Source organism: Emys orbicularis, chromosome 1 (assembly GCF_028017835.1).
Source record: "Emys orbicularis isolate rEmyOrb1 chromosome 1, rEmyOrb1.hap1, whole genome shotgun sequence".
NCBI lineage: Eukaryota > Metazoa > Chordata > Testudines > Emydidae > Emys > Emys orbicularis.
This window is the reverse complement of record NC_088683.1, coordinates 341,939,322-341,959,164: the sequence shown is the minus strand read 5'-3', so window position 1 is coordinate 341,959,164 and position 19,843 is coordinate 341,939,322. Positions and strand designations below refer to the sequence as shown.

The 19,843-nt window shown below is 47.0% G+C and overlaps 1 protein-coding gene across 1 annotated transcript; it reads left to right on the top strand.

Moving 5' to 3' along the window:
• Nucleotides 1–18,561: 18,561 nt before the first annotated feature.
• On the top strand, nt 18,562–19,641 carry FUT4 (fucosyltransferase 4). The gene has a single exon (XM_065423117.1). The coding sequence runs from the start codon at nt 18,562–18,564 to the stop codon at nt 19,639–19,641; it is 1,080 nt and encodes a 359-aa protein (XP_065279189.1).
• The last annotated feature ends 202 nt before the right edge of the window (nt 19,642–19,843 follow it).

The window sequence follows — 19,843 nt, the reverse complement described above, 5'->3', positions numbered from 1 at the left end:
AAGCTGGTGAGATCCGAGGGTAGAGAAGAGAGGAACTGGACACAGACTAGGGTAATGGGGCAAGGGAGAAAAATAAGGGGTACTGCATAGGCAAGGAGCCTGTACAGTTTAATGGAGGAATAAGGGGATCCCCAGGAAAAAGAGGGAAGGGGCAAAAGAATGGAAACCAGAGGTGTGAGGGAAGAGGCAAATATCCTGGTGGTAGAGAGATGGAAAATTCACGGGAAAGAGTGGGGCAAGGGGAAGGAGAGAGAGAAGGACCATCCAGAGACCATGCAATATAGGGAAGAGGCAAGAAGGAACAGAGAGACAAGGGAGGCCAAAGTAGGAAAGAGCAGAAGAGGAGGGACAGAGGCAACCTAGGGGGAACAAGCAAGGTAGATAACAGAACAGGGGGCAAATAGGAGAGAGGCAAAGAAGGAGAGGGAGGGAGATGCTGCTTTTCAGGAGAAGGAAAGATTCAAATAAGAAAATTAAATAGAAATGAGGGAAAAGCAATAAAATGAATAAAAGAAGAGAGAAGAGGAGGTTGGAAGAGAGGGAGAATCAAGAAAAGATGCCTACAATGTGGACTTTAGTGAATTTCCTGTATTTATTTCTGCTGCTATATTTTATTGTCTTTCCTTGGCATTTGTCTTGTGGCCTGAATTTTCAAAAGCAACTAGGTTTTGGGTGCCCAACTTGAGACACCTTAGAGGGGTCTGGTTTTCACAAAATGCTGAGCACCTGCCTTGTCAAAATCTGAGCCCTTTTTGGTGTCTCCAAATGGCCGCTCCAAATCACTAGTCACTTCTGAAAATGTAGGCCTGTCCATCTAAAGTGTTGGGGAAAGTGATGGGCTCACTGCTCTGCTGAATTGTTACTTAACGTTGTATTTCTTAGTCACCTGATATTACTGTAACATCCATGTCTGAGCTAAAAGGAAACCTGCATGTATCTTGGACAGCACATCAGTTAGGAACTCCACAATACAAGACGCATTTACCACATGTGAACAGTGAAGGTAAAGTGTAGTTAATGATGGTATTTTTGGCCCTCTTTTTGGCAATTTTACTGTAAAGTGATACCAATCCCTACAGCAAGATTATAAAACAGTTGGCAATTGTTTTAACCTCCTTTGTCTGGGCTCATTTATTGATGGCAGCATCTTGTAGACCCAAAATTAAAAGATTGTGAATCAGTATCTATCCTCATGTGTTAAAGAGACTAGAAATGGGCACCAGGTGTTGAAGAGAATAGAAAAGGGCACCAGGGAACCCAGAAATAATAAATCAATTAACTGCAGCCTTTAGGCATTATTACAGTGAGAGACAAAGAAATGGTTAATGAGAAATCCATTAGTTATTGATAGAAACAGTTACAGCATATTCCCAACTACTTGTGGTCACGCTTTACTCCAGGTTGAATAACTTTTAGCCCTTATCCCAGAGTTTTCATCTTCAGAGAACTTCACAAGTATTCTCACAACACACTTGTGAAGTAAGCAAGTATTATTTTCATTTTACAGGGGGGGAAACTGAGGCATGTAGGGGTTAAGTGACTTCCCCGAGGTTGATGAGGGAGCTGGAGCTCAGGAGTTCCTGGCTCCTCATACTCTGTGCAGATAGCTAGTCCACACCTTTCAAGTGGCCTGGTCCTGAGAGGTGCTGGGCTCGTGCAGCTGCCATGCTCTTGCTCTTGTTAACCATCAATTAACATAATGAACCAGACATGAGAATTTGCCTCTTTTTGTAGAGCAGAGTTGTTATTGTCTTCAGTTTTGCAGTAACCAGTGCTAAATTCCATATGAACGGTCTTCCTTTTTACCCTAACAGCCATACCCCGCACCCAAGCTGTCTCCCAGAGCCCACACCCTACAGCCCCTCCTGCACCCAAACTCCCTCCCATATCCTGCACCCCCTCCTGCATCCCAACCCCCTGCCCCAGTATGGTGAAAGTGAGAGTGGGGGAGAGCAAGCGATGGAGGGACGGGGGATGGAGTGAACGGGGGGCGGAAAGAGGTGTGGTGGGGCCTTGGGGGAAGGGGTGGAGTGGGGGCGGGACCCAGAGCTGAGTGGGGGGCTTAGGGGTCCCCAATTTTTTTTAAATCAAAATGGGGATCCTCGGGTTGCTAAAGTTTGAGAACCACTGACCTAGAGCATGGTTATTTACCTAGGGTAACATTTTCAAAAGCATAAAAGGGTGTAGCTACACTGCAATGTAAGCCCAGGCTCAGATTCAGGCTCAACCCCAAACCCCCCTTCCATCTACGCTCAATCTATCTAACATAAGAACATAAGAGCGGCCATACTGGGTCAGACCAAAGGTCCATCTAGCCCAGTATCCTGTCCTCCGACAGTGGCCAATGCCAGGTGCCCCAGAGGGAATGAACGGAACAGGTGATCCTGTCACAGGCCCAAGGACTCCCTCCCTTAGGGGGTCCCATGGGGAGGCAAATTAGAATTGTATGTTGCTAACGCTGTTGCAAGCATTGCAAGGCATTTCGGGGGAGGGTCAAAGGTGTGTGAGTGTAAAGTGGAAGATTCCTTTGCAGGTTGCGAAAGGCCAAAGGGGGAGGGAGGAAGAGAGCAGAGAACGGGTTAACTCGACACTTCAGCTAGCTCCATCTGAAGATAAGACGCTGACCCCGGTCCAAGGTCATGGGCTCGACGAGAAATCTGCAGCTGCCCAGCCGTGAGAAGAGGAGAACTAAGTTGAGCAGGGCTGCAGAGATTGCAGTGAGAACAGTGAGAGCGAATGAGACGGTGAAGGCCAACAGGGGGGAAAACAAAGTCTCTGAAGCCGATGTGTTTTGGGAAAGGCAAGGAGGCCACAGCGAGTCGGTCTGGACTGGTACAAAGAGCACCAGGCACAGCGGGCCCTGAACGAAAACACCCCCAAAAGAACCCAGGACTTAAAAAACATCCCGAGAGCAAAAGCAAATTGGAGATCACAGCGGACCCTGGACGACCCACTCACGGGACAAGAACTCCCGTCTACCCTTCCCCGCTCTTCTTCTTATGTTACACCCAGGCTTGGCCAGCCTTGGGTAGTGTGGGTGTGAGTATGAAAGTGGGCTAGAGCTTGGGGCACTAATGCTTTGCTTTTTCCTTCTTCTGAGTGACGTGGGGGATCCCCAGCACTCTCTGCTGTTATTTTATTATTTTATTAATAAAGCTTTAAACTTCAGACACTTGGTGTGCTCTTCATCTCCTCCCCTAAAGATCCTGTGGCCTCAGCCTGATCAGCTGACGCCCCAGGCAGATTGGTAACATAAATCTGTCACAATCCATCCCCTGTCGCCCATTCCCAGCTTCTGGCAAACAGAGGCTAGGGACAGTATCCCTGCCTATCCTGGCTAATAGCCATTGATGTGTCTAACTTGGGCCCAGGACACTGAGGGGTGGAGGGTTTGAGACAGAGTCCCACGGAGGCACAGGCCCAAACTCCATCATTTTGCAGTGTGAACACAACTCAGCCTGGGCCCCCTGTCTTAGGTCCTGAGAGTCCACCAATGCTATCCCACAATCCAATGGGATAGTGTCCTTTCTATCCCAAGACTGGCCAATCGACTCCCCGGAAACTGAAGCAACCCCATGGTTCAAGTACAGCTGTTCAGCATTTAACCCTTCCATTTTGTTTTGACTGCTGAGCTGCACACAGAATAAACCTTCCCCTGCGTTTGTAATGGCCACTGACACGAAGAAATCCTTCACCAAGCATGTTGCTAACTGGTCATGGGAACACAGCCAGACTTTGGTTAATCTCTGGTGTGAGGTAAGTAAGCGCTTTGACTTTAGCAAAGGAATGACCACGCATACCAGTTAATAGCAAAGAAGCTGGCAGCATTTGGGATTCACTGGACCAATGACCAGTGCAGGGAGCAGATTAAGTGGCTCAAGACCAACTACAGGAAAGACAGAGATGAGAACTGCACCTCTGGGAACTTTTACGAGGAGTTTTACTGGGTGCTGGGTACTGTGCCGAGCGCAGAGCCAGCCTCGCTTCACAAAAGCCTGGTCAGCTGGGACAGTGACCTTCTCACTCCTGAATCCAATATAGGACTGGAGGGGAGGCAGCAAGCATCAGATGAGGCTGCCGAAGTGACTCTTGTACTCACACTGGTCCCAAGGAGGCTCTGCCACCAGATCAGCTGCAGCACATTCTGGGTCCCTATTCAGAGCAGGTTTTTGGTCCTCCCACCTGTCCGTGGAGGAGCTGTCCACTGCAGAACCAGCATCAGAAACACAAGAGGCAGAAGTAGCCCCGAGCCTGGTAAGTTTCTGATCCCATGTTTGTTGTTATTAATACTGTATAGGGATGAGAGGGATTTCTGGTTTATGACCCATTGCAAAATTTATTGCAAGCCATAGGCAGCAGCATGCATCCACTAATGGTGGATTACACTCCAGCATCTTGGCGTTACCTTCACCACCACCACCATGTGGAGCTCAAAATGAAGACTGGGAAGCACAAACAATAGTGAAACAAACATTTAAAATGAAATTTTTACTAGAAATGTACACATTCTTACAGAGATGGGCTGGAGGTGTTTAAAGTAAGAACTTTTTTGCCTTCCCCTTTAATATGCCAGGCTGTACAATTCGGGCATGCCACAACAGAACAAACTGTTGTAAATAGAACAGGGGGAGGGCAGGGGAAGCAATAGTTAAATTTAGTCCACAGGTGACAAAATCAATGTCCAGAGTATGGGGGGGGGGGTTGTATGCAGTCCAGAAGTGTGCCAGGGCAGTAAGGAGGATGGCTATGTAGTTCTTTGAGATGAGAGAGACAAGGTGGGTGAGATAATATCTTTGATTGGACCAACTTCTGTTGGTGAAAGACGCAAGCTTTCGAGCTACTCTAAAACCCCAATATGGCTACAACAACACTGCAAACAACAATAGTTCTTTGAGAGTCCATATTATCGTGTGTGTTTGCATGGAGTCCCTGGGTATATTCATTCAGACCAGCCTACATCAGGTACTGAATGGAGCCTGTAGGAAGGCAGTCACCCATGTGGATGCTAATGCAGTATCCTGTTGATTCCCCCATAAATTTTGACCCAATCCCAGGTGCTGATAACCACAAACTTTTCCCATAGTAGGAACTCCAGATAGGTAGTCGAATTTCAGGGCAGAGCATATTTCTTAGGCCCTCCTCTGTAAGTCACCAGCCCACTCCACTCGCAGATGGGTTGCTCTGTCACCATAAATTTGAAAACCTCTGTGGCATACACATCTGGCTTCGCCACTGGCAGCTTGGAATAAAATCTCCCTTTACCATTCTGGAACCTCTAGGATTGTGATGTCCTCAAGAATGTGGAATGCCCGAAAGTACAGAAGAGGCTCATGTAGTACACCCTGTCTCTTCCCACCCCAAAAAGGCTAAGGAGCTCTGCAATTTTTAAACAAATAAACAAACAAAAATGTAAATTCTAATTTGCCATTGTCTGTCACAAGCAGCATCGGCCAGTTCCATTCTTTCATGTCTGTATTGTCCTATTCCACCTCCTCCTCTCTCAGGCACATTTGGTAGGGCAGAAATCACTGCCGGAATGTCCACCAGCATCTCATGGATGCTAGGCCTGTTTTCAGGCCTGGTGGCTGAACTTTGTGACTTTGTCCTCACCCACAACCATTTCAGATTTGGGGACAATTTATATCTTCAAGTCAGCAGGACTGCTAATGGTACCCGCATGGCCCCACAGTATGCCAACTTTTTTATGGCTGACTTAGAACAACACTTCCTCAGCGCTTGTCCCCTAATGCCCCTACTCTACTTGCGCTACATTGATGACATCATCATCTGAACCCATGGGAAGGAGGCCCTTGAGGAATTCCACCAGGGTTTCAACAATTTCCACCCCACCATCAACCTCAACCTGGACCAGTCCACACAAGAGGTCCACTTCCTAGACACTACGGTGCTAATAAGCGATGGTCACATAAACACCACCCTATACCGGAAACTTGCTGACCGTTTTACTTACCTACATGCCTCCAGCTTTCATCCAGACCACATCACACGATCCATTGTCTACAGCCAAGCTCTAAGATACAACCAAATTTGCTCCAATCCCTCAGACAGAGACAAACACCTACAGGATCTCTATCAAGTGTTCTTAAAACTACAATAGCCACCTGGTGAACTGAAGAAACAGATTGACAGGGCCAGAAGGATACCCAGAAGTCACCTACTACAAGATAGGCTCAACAAAGAAAGTAACAGAACGCCACTAGCCATCACCTACAGCCCCCAACTAAAACCTCTCCAGCGCATCATCAAGGATCTACAACCTATCCTGAAGGACGATCCCTCACTCTCACAGACCTTGGGAGACAGGCCAGTCCTCGCTTACAAACAGCCCCCCAATGTGAAGCAAATACTCACCAGCAACTACACACCACATAATGAAAACACCAACCCAGGAACCAAACCCTGCAATAAACCCCGGTGCCAACTCTGTCCACATATCTATTCAAGGGACACCATCATAGGAGCTAACCACATCAGCCACACCATCAGGGGCTCGTTCACCTGCACATCTACCAATGTGATATATGCCATCATGTGCCAGCAAAGCCCCTCTGCCATGTACATTGGCCAAACCAGACAGTCTCTATGCAAAAGAATAAATGGACACAAATCTGACATCAAGAATTATAACATTCAAAAACCAGTAGGAGAACACTTCAATCTCCCTGGTCACTCAATAACAGACCTAAAAGTGGCAATTCTTCAACAAAAAAACTTCAAAAACAGACTCCAATGTGAAACTGCAGAACTGGAATTAATTTGCAAACTGGACACCATCAAATTAGGCCTGAGTAAAGGCTGGGAGTGGCTGGGTCATTACAAAACCTAATTTCCCCCTACTGTTACTCAGACCTTCTTGTCAACTGTTTGAAATGGGCCACTCTCATTACCACTACAAAAGTGATTCTTCCTCCCTTGGTATCCTACTGTTAATTGAATTGTCTCATTAGACTGACCTCCCACTTGGTAAGGCAACTCCCATCTTTTTGTGTATTTACACCTGCTACTGTATTTTCCACTCCATGCATCTGATGAAGTGGGTTCTAGCCCACGAAAGCTTATGCCCTAATAAATTTGTTAGTCTCTAAGGTGCCACAAGGATTCCTTGTTGTTTTTGCTGATACAGACTAACACGGCTACCACTCTGAAAGCTGTCTTCAAATTATGACTCCTCCATGTTGCTGGTTCTGGTTACCGGGAGCGTGCAGACCAGAAAGACAGCTTGGCAGGATGTGTTGGAAACTTGGTGGGCTGGAACAACTTCCTGTAACATGCAGAATGGACAGTCAAGTTTCCCCACACTGCACCATGAGCCAGGGGCTAGTGCGGACACAGCTGGGGAGGGCTCTAGGAAGCCAGAGATATGGCAGTTTGACTCAGATCTGCATATTGCAGTGTGGATGCTGGAGACCCAGGTTTGGGGCCCGAATCTAGAAATTCTAAACCTAGGGTCAAGATGTAGTGTGGATGCTCAAGTCTTGGGCTTGGAAACCCAGGGTCCACAATACTCGAGGCTCACTAACTCTGGGTTGACATTGCAGTGAAAGGATACGTCTACTTTGTAATAAGAAACCTTTGGCACTGAGTCTCAGAGCCCAGGGAGCTGACTTAGGCTTGGGCTGTGGGGCTACAAAATTGTAGTGTAGACATTTGGGCTCGGGCTGGAGCCCAGATTCTGACACCCTTTCCCCTCGTGGGGGCTCAAAGCTCAGGCTCCAACCTGAGACAGAACGTCTACACTGCAATTTTATAGCCCCACAGCTGAGCCCTGGGAGCCTGAGTCAGCTGACCCAGAGCAGCCGTGGCCATGCTGCAGGTCTTTTGTCGCAGTGTACACATAGCCAGAACCCAGGCGCCAGCTCAAGCCCAAACATCGACAATGTAATTTTATAATCCTGCAGCCCGAACCCCAGTCAGCTGGCCCAGGCCAGCTGCAGCCATGCCGCGGGTCTTTTATTGCAGTGTAATGTACCCTAAGTAACTTAGGAGCCCAAGTTCCATTTTCAAAAATGATTGAAGCATGTAGGAGTCACTTTTAGTTACTTGTAATGAGATTAGGCTTCACAGGGCCTCAATCATATTCCATTTTCAAAAGTGACTTAGGCACTGTGAAGCCTAAGTAGGGTGACCATACATCGTTTTGGCCGGGACAGGCCCTTTTTTAAGCCCTGTCGCGGCCGTCCCGACTTTTCTGGCAGAAGTGGGCATTTGTCCCGTTTGCTCTTCCAAACTGACCACGTTGGAAAGCACAAATGGGACAAATGCCCATTTTGTCACAGTGGAGTGCAGAGGAGGGCGAGCAGCGATGCCAGCCCCATGCAGGGGGGGAGGCAGGGCTCAGGCGAGGGGCAGACAGGGCTCAGGTAAGCAGATCAGGCCAGTCCCATGTGGGGAAGGGGGGCAGGGCTCAGGCGAGTGGCTTGGGCCAGCCCTATGCCGGGGGGGTGCGGGGAGAGGAAGGAGGCCCTCAGGCTAGTCCCATGCGGTGTCCCGTTTTCCCTTTGGGAAATATGGTCACCCTAAGTCTAAGGGTGCATTTACACTGAAGCTGGGAGAAAGCTTCCTAGCCCAGACAGAGAGACACACACTAGCTCTGCTTGAGCTAGCATCCTAAAAATAGCAGTGTGGACATTGCAGCATGGGTGGTGGCATGAGTTCGCCACCTGAGTATGGACCCAGGGGAGCTGCCAGGCTTGCATTCAGGAAGCTAGCCCATGCAGTCACCCATGCCACAACATCCACACTGCTATTTTTAGCATGCTAGCTCAAGCACGGCTAGCACATCTGTCTACCTGACCTGGGAGTCACTTTAGGCATTATGATTGCCTACACTGCAATAAAAAACCTGTGGCACTGAGTCTCAGAGCCCAGGTCAGCTGACTCAGGTTGTGGGGCTATAAAACTACAGTGTAGGCATTTGGGCTCATGGTGGAGCCCAGGCTCTGAGACTCTCCCCGCTCCCAGGCTCCAGCCTGAGCCTGAATGTCTACACTGCAGTTTTACAGCCCTGCAGACTGAGCCATTCAAGCCCAAGTCAGCCATGCCGCGGGTCTTTTATCGCAGTGTAGACATACCCTATGAAGCCTAAGTCTCACCTTGCTGCAATGAAGATGGTGTAAAATTGACTACAAGGAACACAGCAATTTCCTTTCACCCTCTGTCTAGTTTTGTCCATCTAGTCTGGTGTCCTAGCTGTGAAAGTAGTTTGTACCAGGAGTTTCAGAGGAGGATGAAAAGCCTCATACTGCACCTGCACAACTGTACAACCATGGAGCACATTTCTTCTTGATCCTATCCACTGAACATTTTTTCCCTAGAAGCTTGAGGATTGATTTCTCTTGAACTGTTATCTAGGCTAATATACACACAGGCACTATTCTTATTCATGTGTCTAATCATTCATTTGAATCTTATTAAACAGTTTGCTTCAATAATATTCCATAACTGTGAGTTCAAAGTACTTGCACACAAAAATATTTCCCTTTATCTGCATTGATTGTGTTTGTCTTTTAATTTTATCAGCTGTTGATTTGATCTTTTATTCTGGGACAGGGTTAAAAGGATTGTCCAACTGGCCTTCTCTGTTATATAGCTCTCCTGTATCTCTCCCTCCATTTCCAAACTAAACATTCCTAGCATTAAAAAACCCAAAGAACCCTTCTTATTTTTTGTAAGTGTTGATAAGATTTACAAATGCTCGTATATTGACTTTTGTCTTTCAAAGTCATGCAATATATTTTAACTACTAACACAAAAGAGATCCAAAATCAACATATCAAGAAATCAAAGACAAAATAATAAGGGAAACACCTCCCTATGAAATTGTTGTTGCTGATTAAGAGTGTTGAATTATATAACTAAAGGCATAAAAGTCATTGTCTTTTTGTTTTTCCTCCAAGTATTTCCTCCTGCATCTTATCATGAGTAGAAGTAGAGTTATGCATAGTCTGGTTTTAGCAGTTGGGGTAGTCTATGAGTAAGTTTAATATAATACTTGCAGCTACCCATCCTGCAGTTCTGTAAGGGTGGATCCTTGCACTTGTACGGAAACTCACTGACTTCAGTTGTGCCAATGCAAGGATCCATCTGAGTGGAGCCAGTTGCAGAATCGCAGGTCTTAGTCTTTAAAAAATTTTTCCTTAGTTAATAGCTTCATCACATATGGGACCTTAGAGTAGGGGAGAAATCTTGGTTGTGCAGAATTATTCTTTGTCTCTGGATTTATAAACTGAAGTCTCATAGCCAAGTGTTCCGAGAACTGCTTCTAAACAAAGATTCAAGATGGGATACTGTATCATAAAAGAACAGACATCCACAGAGTCATACTGTGGCTGTCTGGTGCCTCTATGTGTGTGTCACAAAACCTGAGAGCAGTTTGGAATCTTGAGATGAAAGGTTTTTGCTCCAGTTTTGGCTCTGACCTTAACACATGGAGTGGCCATTGAGGACATCTTCTGCAACAGAAAGCACAGAGGCATTCTGGGACAGGGTTTGCAGTTCAGGGTGGGGTCAACACATCTGTGCATTTCTGCACTCTGACCTGGCAATATTAACTTTACACAGCCCTCTGCATAGATTAATTCTACCCTACTCAGCATAGTCGCTGACTCCGTGGGTGCTTCGGGGCTGGAGCACCCACCGGCAGCTCCCCGGCCCAGCTCACCTCCGCCTCCGCTCTGCCTCCGCCTCCTCCCCTGAGTGCGCCTTGTGCCCACTTTCTCCCCCTAGCTCCCAGCGCTTGCGCCGCGAAACAGCTGTTTCACGCGGCAAGCGCTGGGAGGGAGGGGGAAGGCGACGCACTCGGGGAAGCGGCGGGGCCGGGACAGGGATTTGGGGAAGGGGTCCAATAGGGACAGGGAGGGGACAGAGTTGGGGTAGGGACTTTGGGGAAGGGATTGGAATTGGGGCGGGGCAGGGGCGGGGAAAGGGTGAAATCAGGGCGGGGCCAGGGTGGGGGGGAAAGTTGGTGCCTATGCTACTCAGATGCACATGGGCAGGGCCGGCTCTAGGTTTTTTGCTCCAAGCAACAACTAAAACCCTCCGAGAGTGCAACTGCCAAAAAGAAAAAAAAAAAGCCTCCCAGAATGCCGCCCCTGGAATTGTGCTGCCCCAAGCACGTGCTTGGTTTGCTGGTGCCTAGAGCCGGTCCTGCACATGGGGCTATTGCCTACTAGAATACTGGTGCACATTGACACCCCCTTTGCTGCATATAAAGACCATGGATTTAATCTTTTATCCACAGTTACTTTTCAGAATTGTTTAATCCTTCAACCAAATAGATTACATTGTCCAAATAATACACTGTATGTAATCAAATTACATATGTGTTTAAACATTACACCAGAAAATAGCATATAATTCATTTTGTGCTGGATTTGACCCACTTTTTCACACTGAGTAATGCCATACTCTGCAAACACTCCCTTGAATACTATTTGTGGAGAAAGGATTTGAAAATCTGACCCAGAAATATTTATATGCAGGAAAATGATATCCTGCCATTCTGTGAAAATAATCAATTCTGTTTTTAAAACAAACTCTGTAAGGTCTCCCATTGCACTACAGTATCTGGCTCAATAGTTTGGGACTAGAAATACATCACCATCTTCCGGTGCCTTTTTAAACTGGAGTTTTGAGACAGTTGATGAATTTAGAAAGAATTCAGACCTAAATAAACGTCAAGTGCTAAAGAAGACAGTGAGTCAGAGAGGGTGAAGAGGCCAGCTGGGCAGCTCTTGGGCAAAAACATTTGCTGCTGTTAGAAACTGCAAACATTTGGAATACAAAACAAGCAAACATGTTTTGCTTTACAATATTACTCAGTTCTTATTAGGGCATATTTGCCATTGACATCGATGGGAGTTTTGCCCAAGTAAAGAGAGAGCAGGACTGCCAGATAAGACCCTATGTTTGTGTAGAAGAACCATGGCTAAGGAAAGCGTTGCAGTTTCCAGTCTCCCCACCCAGAGAAATTAAGGGTATGTCTACACTGCAATTAGAAACCCAGGGCTGGCCTGTGCCAGCTGACTCAGGCTTGCGGAGCTTGGGCTACGGGGCTGTTAATTGCACTGTAGACATTCGACTTGGGCTGCAGCCCGCGCTCTGCACACCCGCCCGCACTCGCAGGGTCCTCAAGCCCCAGCTGGAGCCCGAATTCAAGCTCTTCACTGCAATTAAACAGCCCTTTAGTTGGAGTCCTATAAGCCCAAGTCAACTGGCACCGGCCAGAGGCGGGTTTTTAATTGCAGTGTAGACATACCCTGAGAGGCAGATTCCTCACCCTGTCTGAGCTCCGCTCAGGTGCGGGGGGAGGGGCAGTGCAGGGAGCTGGTTACAGCTCTTAGAGTCTGAGTCTGATCTCCTGTGTTACTCAGGCCATACGACATCCTTGAATTAGTGCCTGTTGGAACTACAGCATAGCTTTCACAAAAACATCCAATCTTGATTTAAAAGTTGCCAGTGATAGAGAATCCACCATAGCCCTTGGTAAATTGTTCCAGTGGGTAATTACCCTCACTGTTAAAAATGTGCACCTTATTTCAAGTCAGAATTTGTCTAGTTTCAGCTTCCAGCCATTGGATCGTGTTATAGCTTTGTCTGCTAGATTGAAAAGCCCATTATCAAATATTTGTTCCTCATGGAGGTACTTATAGACTGTAATAAAGTCACCCCTTAACCTTCTCTTGGTTAAGCTAAATAGATTGAGCTTGTTGAGTCTGTTACTATAAGGTATGTTTTCTAATCCTTTAGTCATCCTTGTGGCTCTTCTCTGAACCCTCTCTAATTTATCAACAGCCTGCTTGAATTGTGGGCACCAGAAATGGACACAGTGTTCCAGCAGCAGTGGCACCAGTGCCAGATACAGAGGTAAAATAACCTCATTCCTCCTACTCAAGCAGCAGGGAAGCAGGCCCAAGTGACACTGCTGGAATAAAATCCCTTATTCCAGGAGAGGATCCGGTATAGGGGAGCTCACATGCAGAAATTTGTCCAAATTTTGTACTCCTTCTTTATAAAGGAAGTGAAGAATTAAAAAAAAAAGTGGTGTGAGCACAGGAGTGAGAGACAAAAACTCCTGACTTATAACCCTGGCAATGAGATTGATTCTTTCTATGGCAAGTCACTCAATTTTCTTGAGCTTCAGTTTCCCCACCTGTAAAGTGGGAATTATAATGCCTACCTCCCAGGCTTAACTAGTCTACATTTACAACATGCTGTTAGACTGTCAAAGGCAAGGCACTTTAAAATTGCAATGTACTATTATTAATTATTATGATAATTATTAACTGTGCTTAAAAGAGATTATTATGCTGTCTCTCAAATTTCTGGTGTTTGTGGAAGAGGTAGCGGTTGTTAGGGTCTGAGACATAGGCAGTTTAGTGCGTGAATCACACATCCAGGTCAGGGCCAGGGGTTGAGCCAGAGTCAGGAATCGAAGCTGAGAGTCAGAGCTGGGGTCAGATACCAAATGCCAGAGCCAAAGGTCAAGCCAGAGTTGGAGTCAGAAGTCCAAGCTGGGGGTCAGATCCAAGACTGGTAACCTATGGTCTGAAGTGAGGCATAAGGGCGGGAATGGGAGGCTAGGCAAGGATAAGCACGGGGCAGGAGCACGGTAGGAACTGGGAGCAAAGAGAGGGTGACGCAGGATCCAGAAGCAAGTCAAGAGTGGAGCAGGAACTAAGGAACAGGGGTTGGTACAGCAGGCACGAGCAGGGTCTGGTGCTGGAGAAGGAGCAGGATCTGATGCTGGAGCAGGAGCAATCAGTTGCGCAGACAACTTTTCTTCCTTTTTCTTTTTTTAATGGGGAAGCAGATTTGGCTGAATAGTCAATAGCCACCATCAGCTATAATTCCTAAATACTTAGCAGTTTATATTTTCTCAGTCTACCCTGTGTCCTTCAGGGAATGCAACAACCACTTTCTAATACTACCCCATTCATCAAAGCCTTTACATACCCATAAAAGGTGATCAACTGTTTCTTCCACCTTACAGTGAGTGCACACATAGTCCATCTTTGTGTCTATTTATTTCAAAAGGTTTTTGTTTAAGCCACAATGGCCAGTTAGTATTCTAAAAAAAAGCACTTCATTTTTCCTATCCAGGCCCTGAAATATATCTTTATCCTCAATTCAAAAAATCTTTTCCCTCTTTTTTTATTAATTTTCTTGACATTCCTCTTTTAATTTTTTCTGTACTAAGCTTTTGAATTCCCATTTACTCAAGGGTATTTCTGTGTCAATTCTTCCATTTCATACAGCATTTTTAGCTACTTTTCCCGTGATTTAATTCCCTGTTATCTCGATATGTGCCAGATCCAAGCTAATGCTACACGTATCCCCATCTGTACTAATTTTGTTATTAGAAATATAATTTCTAATGGACTATGTGCAATATGTAAAGCTAAGCACGTGTAAGTCTTTGTAACAGCAGGACATTACTGTGGAAGTGCTCTTACTACACTGCAATAATACTAAAACACAATTTAAGATCCCGTCTTCTACTTCAGATTGGTCTTATTTTTATTTGCCATAATAGGAAGACAAATAATAATGTGATATCCATGTTATATTTTCAAATCTTTAGCTACCATAACAACTTGATGTAGATATTTATAATAGCTTGCTCCTGCATATAAGATAATAGAGCTTTCACTGGTGTATGTGAATACAAGAGGCCTGATTTTGACCTTGTTTAAACCAGAATAACTCCACACATTTGGATAGCATTGCACTTGCTTTACATCAATGTAAGGACAGAATCAGGCTCAAAGTGTATTGCAGCTGTTTTTCCTACTTGTTTATTTGGCTTTTTAGGTGAGATTTCAGATTTGTTACTGAAGACTCAATGTGAGACTGCAAAAAATCAAAAGTAATTAGCCAAATGTTACTACTAATCCCCAAAGAGAAAACAAACCATTTGTTTTACCTTTAAAACAGATAAGGCTATGAAAAGGGGAAGCTTTGCAAAATCAGTGACAGAAATGCGGAAAAAGAGAAAGAACTGACAGGAAGGGGATGCAATGTATGACAGTTCGTTAGCAAGAGTCAGGCTAACTGTAACCCTAATAACGCGAGATTTGTAGAAGCGAGGAATGTGTGAGGCGAGTGGGAAAGAACTGTGTGAGAAGTTGTTGCGACCTTGTGTAGATAATGTGTAGATAATATGGAATGTAGACTAAGAGTCTACATTAGTGAGCAAAACAAGATATCAGAATGACCTACGTATAAACAAAATGCAGCTGTTGCTCATTATTGTCTGTAACAAAAGGTATAAATGCTTGCTGTAATTGTTTACCTGTTGAGAGACCTGTTTAGCTCTCTCCCTCTATGCAATTGCTTGAGAAAATAAAGTATCTGACTTGCTGTACCCAAACAAAAAGTGAGAACTCTGTTATTCTCCGACAGAAACAATATCCTATATCCATGGAACACAGACAAGAGTTGGAATTTACATTATATTTATTTTCATATTTCTTAATATTTATCATATAGCAACTTACACTTTGAGGGGTCCCAAAGTACTTTATACATTCTAAAGCAATGACAAAATACTGATTGAGTTCACTATGTGTAGGATTGGGCTTTGTATAATCAAATCATAATATGCTTAACATAGAACCACCTCTGCAAGCTACAAAAATAAAAACTTGACGTGCCAAGTGGAGCCACCCACATGAACAAAAAATTATGTAGCTGAACTTTCCATAGCATCTGACATCACTGCTAGAAATTATACTACTGAAAGCCATAAGAATTATGATCATAGCCATTATGATAAATATAATGGACAACATCCTAGCCCCATTGACGTCAATGGCATTTTCTCACTTCAATGGGGCCAGGTTTTCATTATCAAGCAAAAATGGCTCAACTAAAGAATCGGTAGCAATAAAGTGCCCCTTTTATATCAATTGGACTCTTCTGTTAGAGCAGAAGATGGTCATCCTCTCTTTAAGCCAGTTAAGCCAAAGTGAACACATAATACATGTGCTCAGTGCTCTGCACTGACTTCTACGTACCGTTCATGGTGCTGGTTACCTATGTGATCCAAACTGTGAGCAGGGTTTGGTGGATGGGTGAGGTGGTGCGGTCAAGGGATCACCACCAACATTCTCACCGGTTGATGGGAAAGGAGTTAGAATATAGGCAAAGTTACTGGAAGGCCAGGGATGAGATATTTTACTCTTTATTCACATACATACTCTGGGTTTTCCCAAGTTTATGACTATGTTCCTTTTCCCATAATAAAGATTTTCCTGTTTGTACACAGTTTTGGAGTACTTGCCAGTGGGTAACCCAAGGAGGGAGTCTGGTTTTCCCAGATTTCTGGGTGGGGGCTCAAGCCAGTTTCTCAAGTGGGGCCCTAGATATATTGAACCCATCCCTTTTTGCTGCCATTAACCACCTGGCTGAAGGGCAATTGCATTAGAATAGGGGTAAAGTGTTATTTACTTTGGATAAGAGAACTGTGCTGAGTATTTATAACTATTGTGCTGATCCTCCAGTGAGCCTGCCCAAAGCCTCATTGATTGAATGCAAAACTCACTGCAGGATTGGGACCTACATTTGCTTTTAACATGTTCCAGTTACTAGCAAAACCTGGATACCAACAACTGAAGGAAATAACTATCTAAAGCATCAGACTTCAAAAATAATAACCCCCAGCCACTTCCACAGTAGTGACAAATTTAGCAAAATAAACATGATCTTGTATTTGTCTGGTGAGATATGTGTTGTTTTTACATTAGGAATATATGATATGGAATGTGTAAATCTTTGCAAATAAGGACCCAGCACAGATAGACTATTATAAATATACAGTGAATATCAGGGCTACTGTTGCTTAGATTTTTGTAAATGCTGTGAACAGGGAATTGGAAGGTTCTCTAGGATGCCAACTAATCTTTGAACACCTCCACACATAAGCTCTTCTTCCTTTTTCTGGATCAACATAATCCTGACATAAATCCTCCTAAGCTCTTTGCGGCAGGAACTGTCATTTTCTATATTTGCACCGTGCCTAGCACATATGGAGCCCTGATCTGGCTGGCATCTAGAGGCTACTATTATCAAATTATTTACTATTATTATTTATAATAAAATCTAGCTTCTCATCTAAATTATGGGTCACCGTGGATTGTGGGTAGATTTACATGAGAGATGAACTTGGCCCTACATATCTACTGGATATGAAAATAGAGTATCAGATTTGGAAACTTCACCTTTCCATAAAATAGCTCTCAGGTTTACAAAGCACCAAAGCTGTACACAGCACTTTGTTAAAACGGGGAAGTCCCTGCCTGCCCCACGGGGTTTACAGACAAACCCAGAAAATACACAACCTGATTCAAACACAAGGAGACATAGAGGCAATGTGAGAAGGGGATTTGGATGGGCCAAGGCCTGTGGCTCTGGGAACAAAGTGTGTTTGAAGGAGTGATCTGAAGGAGAAGATGGAGGGAAAGTATTTGGAGAATGGAGGCTGTTCCAAATCCCTTGGAAGGAGAGAGCCTAGTCAGAAGTATAAGGAACAAGTGAAAGTGTATGAAGAAGCAAGAGTCCTCCAACCCTCACGCTGAGTGTTCGCTGGGCCCTTTCCTCACTGTGCTTATTGTGGCCTCTGCATTCCACATCCTGCCCTGTGTCTGCCCACAGTCCTCACAGTCTGTGTCCTCATATTCTGTTCCCTGTGCGGTCTCCTCACGCCTATGCTTGGAGGTGGACGGGGTGGGGTGGGGTAGGCGGTGTGTCTCCTTCCTGAAGTGCAACCCCTGATGCAGCCAGTGGAAGGGAAGAAGTGGGTTTCCTTATTCTCTGCAGGATTCAGAGTGAACAAGGACGTTCATTGTCTTTATGCTGCCTTCAGCCATGGTATGCCACATCAGTAAGATGCTGCTGCAGATAAATCAACCCAGAAAGGATGAGCAGCTAGGAGTGGAACATACCTTGGGGAGGGATGGTGGGGCTGCTAGGGGAACCATACAAGGGAAGGAGGAGGGACGGAAGTAAGGGAAGAGATGTGGTATCTTTACAGGCAAGGAGGGGCTAAGGGATGAGAAATAACCCGGCGCGGGGAGGGGGGTAGGCGAGGGAGGAGGGAAGAGGCAAGAAGAGAGACGTGCACTGCAGGGAGCGGTAGCTACACAGGGAGGGGTGTGTCCCTAAGGGGTGTGCTACTCTGGAAAGGGGTGAAGGTCCCTGGAGAGGGGTTTGTGCCCAGGTGGGGGGTGGGTCCCGCGGGGGGGGGGCGGGACCCTGGGGAGTGGCTGATGCGCTGGCACGGGGCTGTTGGCCGGGGCTGCTCGGCTATTCAAGGGCCGGGGCCCGGCTAGGCGGGGCTGATAGCGCCGGGCCGGCACGAGAGGGGACAACGTGGCTGGCGGGGCGTGGCTCGGAGCCTCCCCCGGATTCCGCACCTGGGGGCTGGAGGAATTGCGGCGGCTGCAGGATGCTCGCTCCGTCGCTTCGATCCCCGGCTCCCCAGCAGCAGCTGCGCCGGCCAGAGCAGAGGCAGAGCAGAGGCAGCGCGGGCGGCTGCCCCCGATGGAGCCGGGCCCCGCTGGGCCCCCGGGCCGGGGACTGCGCCGCGGGCGGCGGCGGCGGCTGCTACTGCTGGCGGCCGGGCTGAGCTGCACCGTGCTGGTCCTGTACACCTGCCTGCAGGAGCTGCCCCCGCTGGACGCGGGGCCCGGCCGGAGTCGGACGCGGCCCCCGCCGGAGGTGACGGTGCTGCTGTGGTGGGAGCCCTTCGGCCATCGCCGCCACATGGCCGACTGCCAGCGGCGCTTCAACATCAGCGGCTGCCGGCCCAGCGCCGACCGCAGCCGCTACCAGGAGGCGCAGGCTGTGATCTTCCACCACCGGGACTTCGTCCTCCACGGCCTGGGCCAGCTGCCCGCCGGGCCCCCGCAGCGCCCCCCGACCCAGCGGTGGGTGTGGATGAACTTCGAGTCCCCCTCGCACTCGCCCGGGCTCAGGGACCTGGCTGGCATCTTCAACTGGACCATGTCCTACCGGGTGGACTCGGACATCTTCGTGCCCTACGGGTACCTTCGTGCCAGGCGGGGGTCCCCGCGCTTCAGCCTGCCCCGCAAGACCAAGCTGGTGGCCTGGGTCATCAGCAACTGGAACGAGGCGCATGCCAGGGTGCGCTACTACCACCAGCTGAGGAAGTACGTCCCCATCGACGTGTATGGGGCACAAGGCCTGGCGCTGGAGGAGGGCAGCATGGTCAGGACCGTCTCCCAGTACAAGTTCTACCTGGCCTTTGAAAACTCCCAGCACACCGACTACATCACCGAGAAGCTGTGGCGGAATGCCTTCAAATCCAGCGCTGTGCCCATCGTGCTGGGCCCTCCCAGGTCCAACTACGAGCTTTTTATCCCGCCCGACTCCTTCATCCACATCGACGACTTCCCCAGCCCTAGGAAGTTAGCCATCTACCTGAAATTCCTCGACCAAAACAAACCCCTCTACGGGCGGTACTTCGCCTGGAGGGACAAATATGATGTTCATATGACTTCGTTCTGGGATGAGCAATATTGCAAGGTTTGTGAGGCTGTCAGGACAGCTGGGGATCAACTCAAGACCATACAAAATTTGGCCAGCTGGTTTGAAAGCTGATAGTGTTGGTTGGGGAGGTTTTCTTTGTTGGCTTTTCCTGAGGATGCAGTACAGTCAAACCAAGGCTTAAAAAGCACTGGTTTTCATGGGGTCACGCACCCGGCCAAAAGAAATAGATTTCAGAAGTGTGTCTGAGCTGTCGCTTGAGAGGCAGGATTAAAAATGTGGGTGAACAGACCATCAGACCGCTATATGTTTGTTA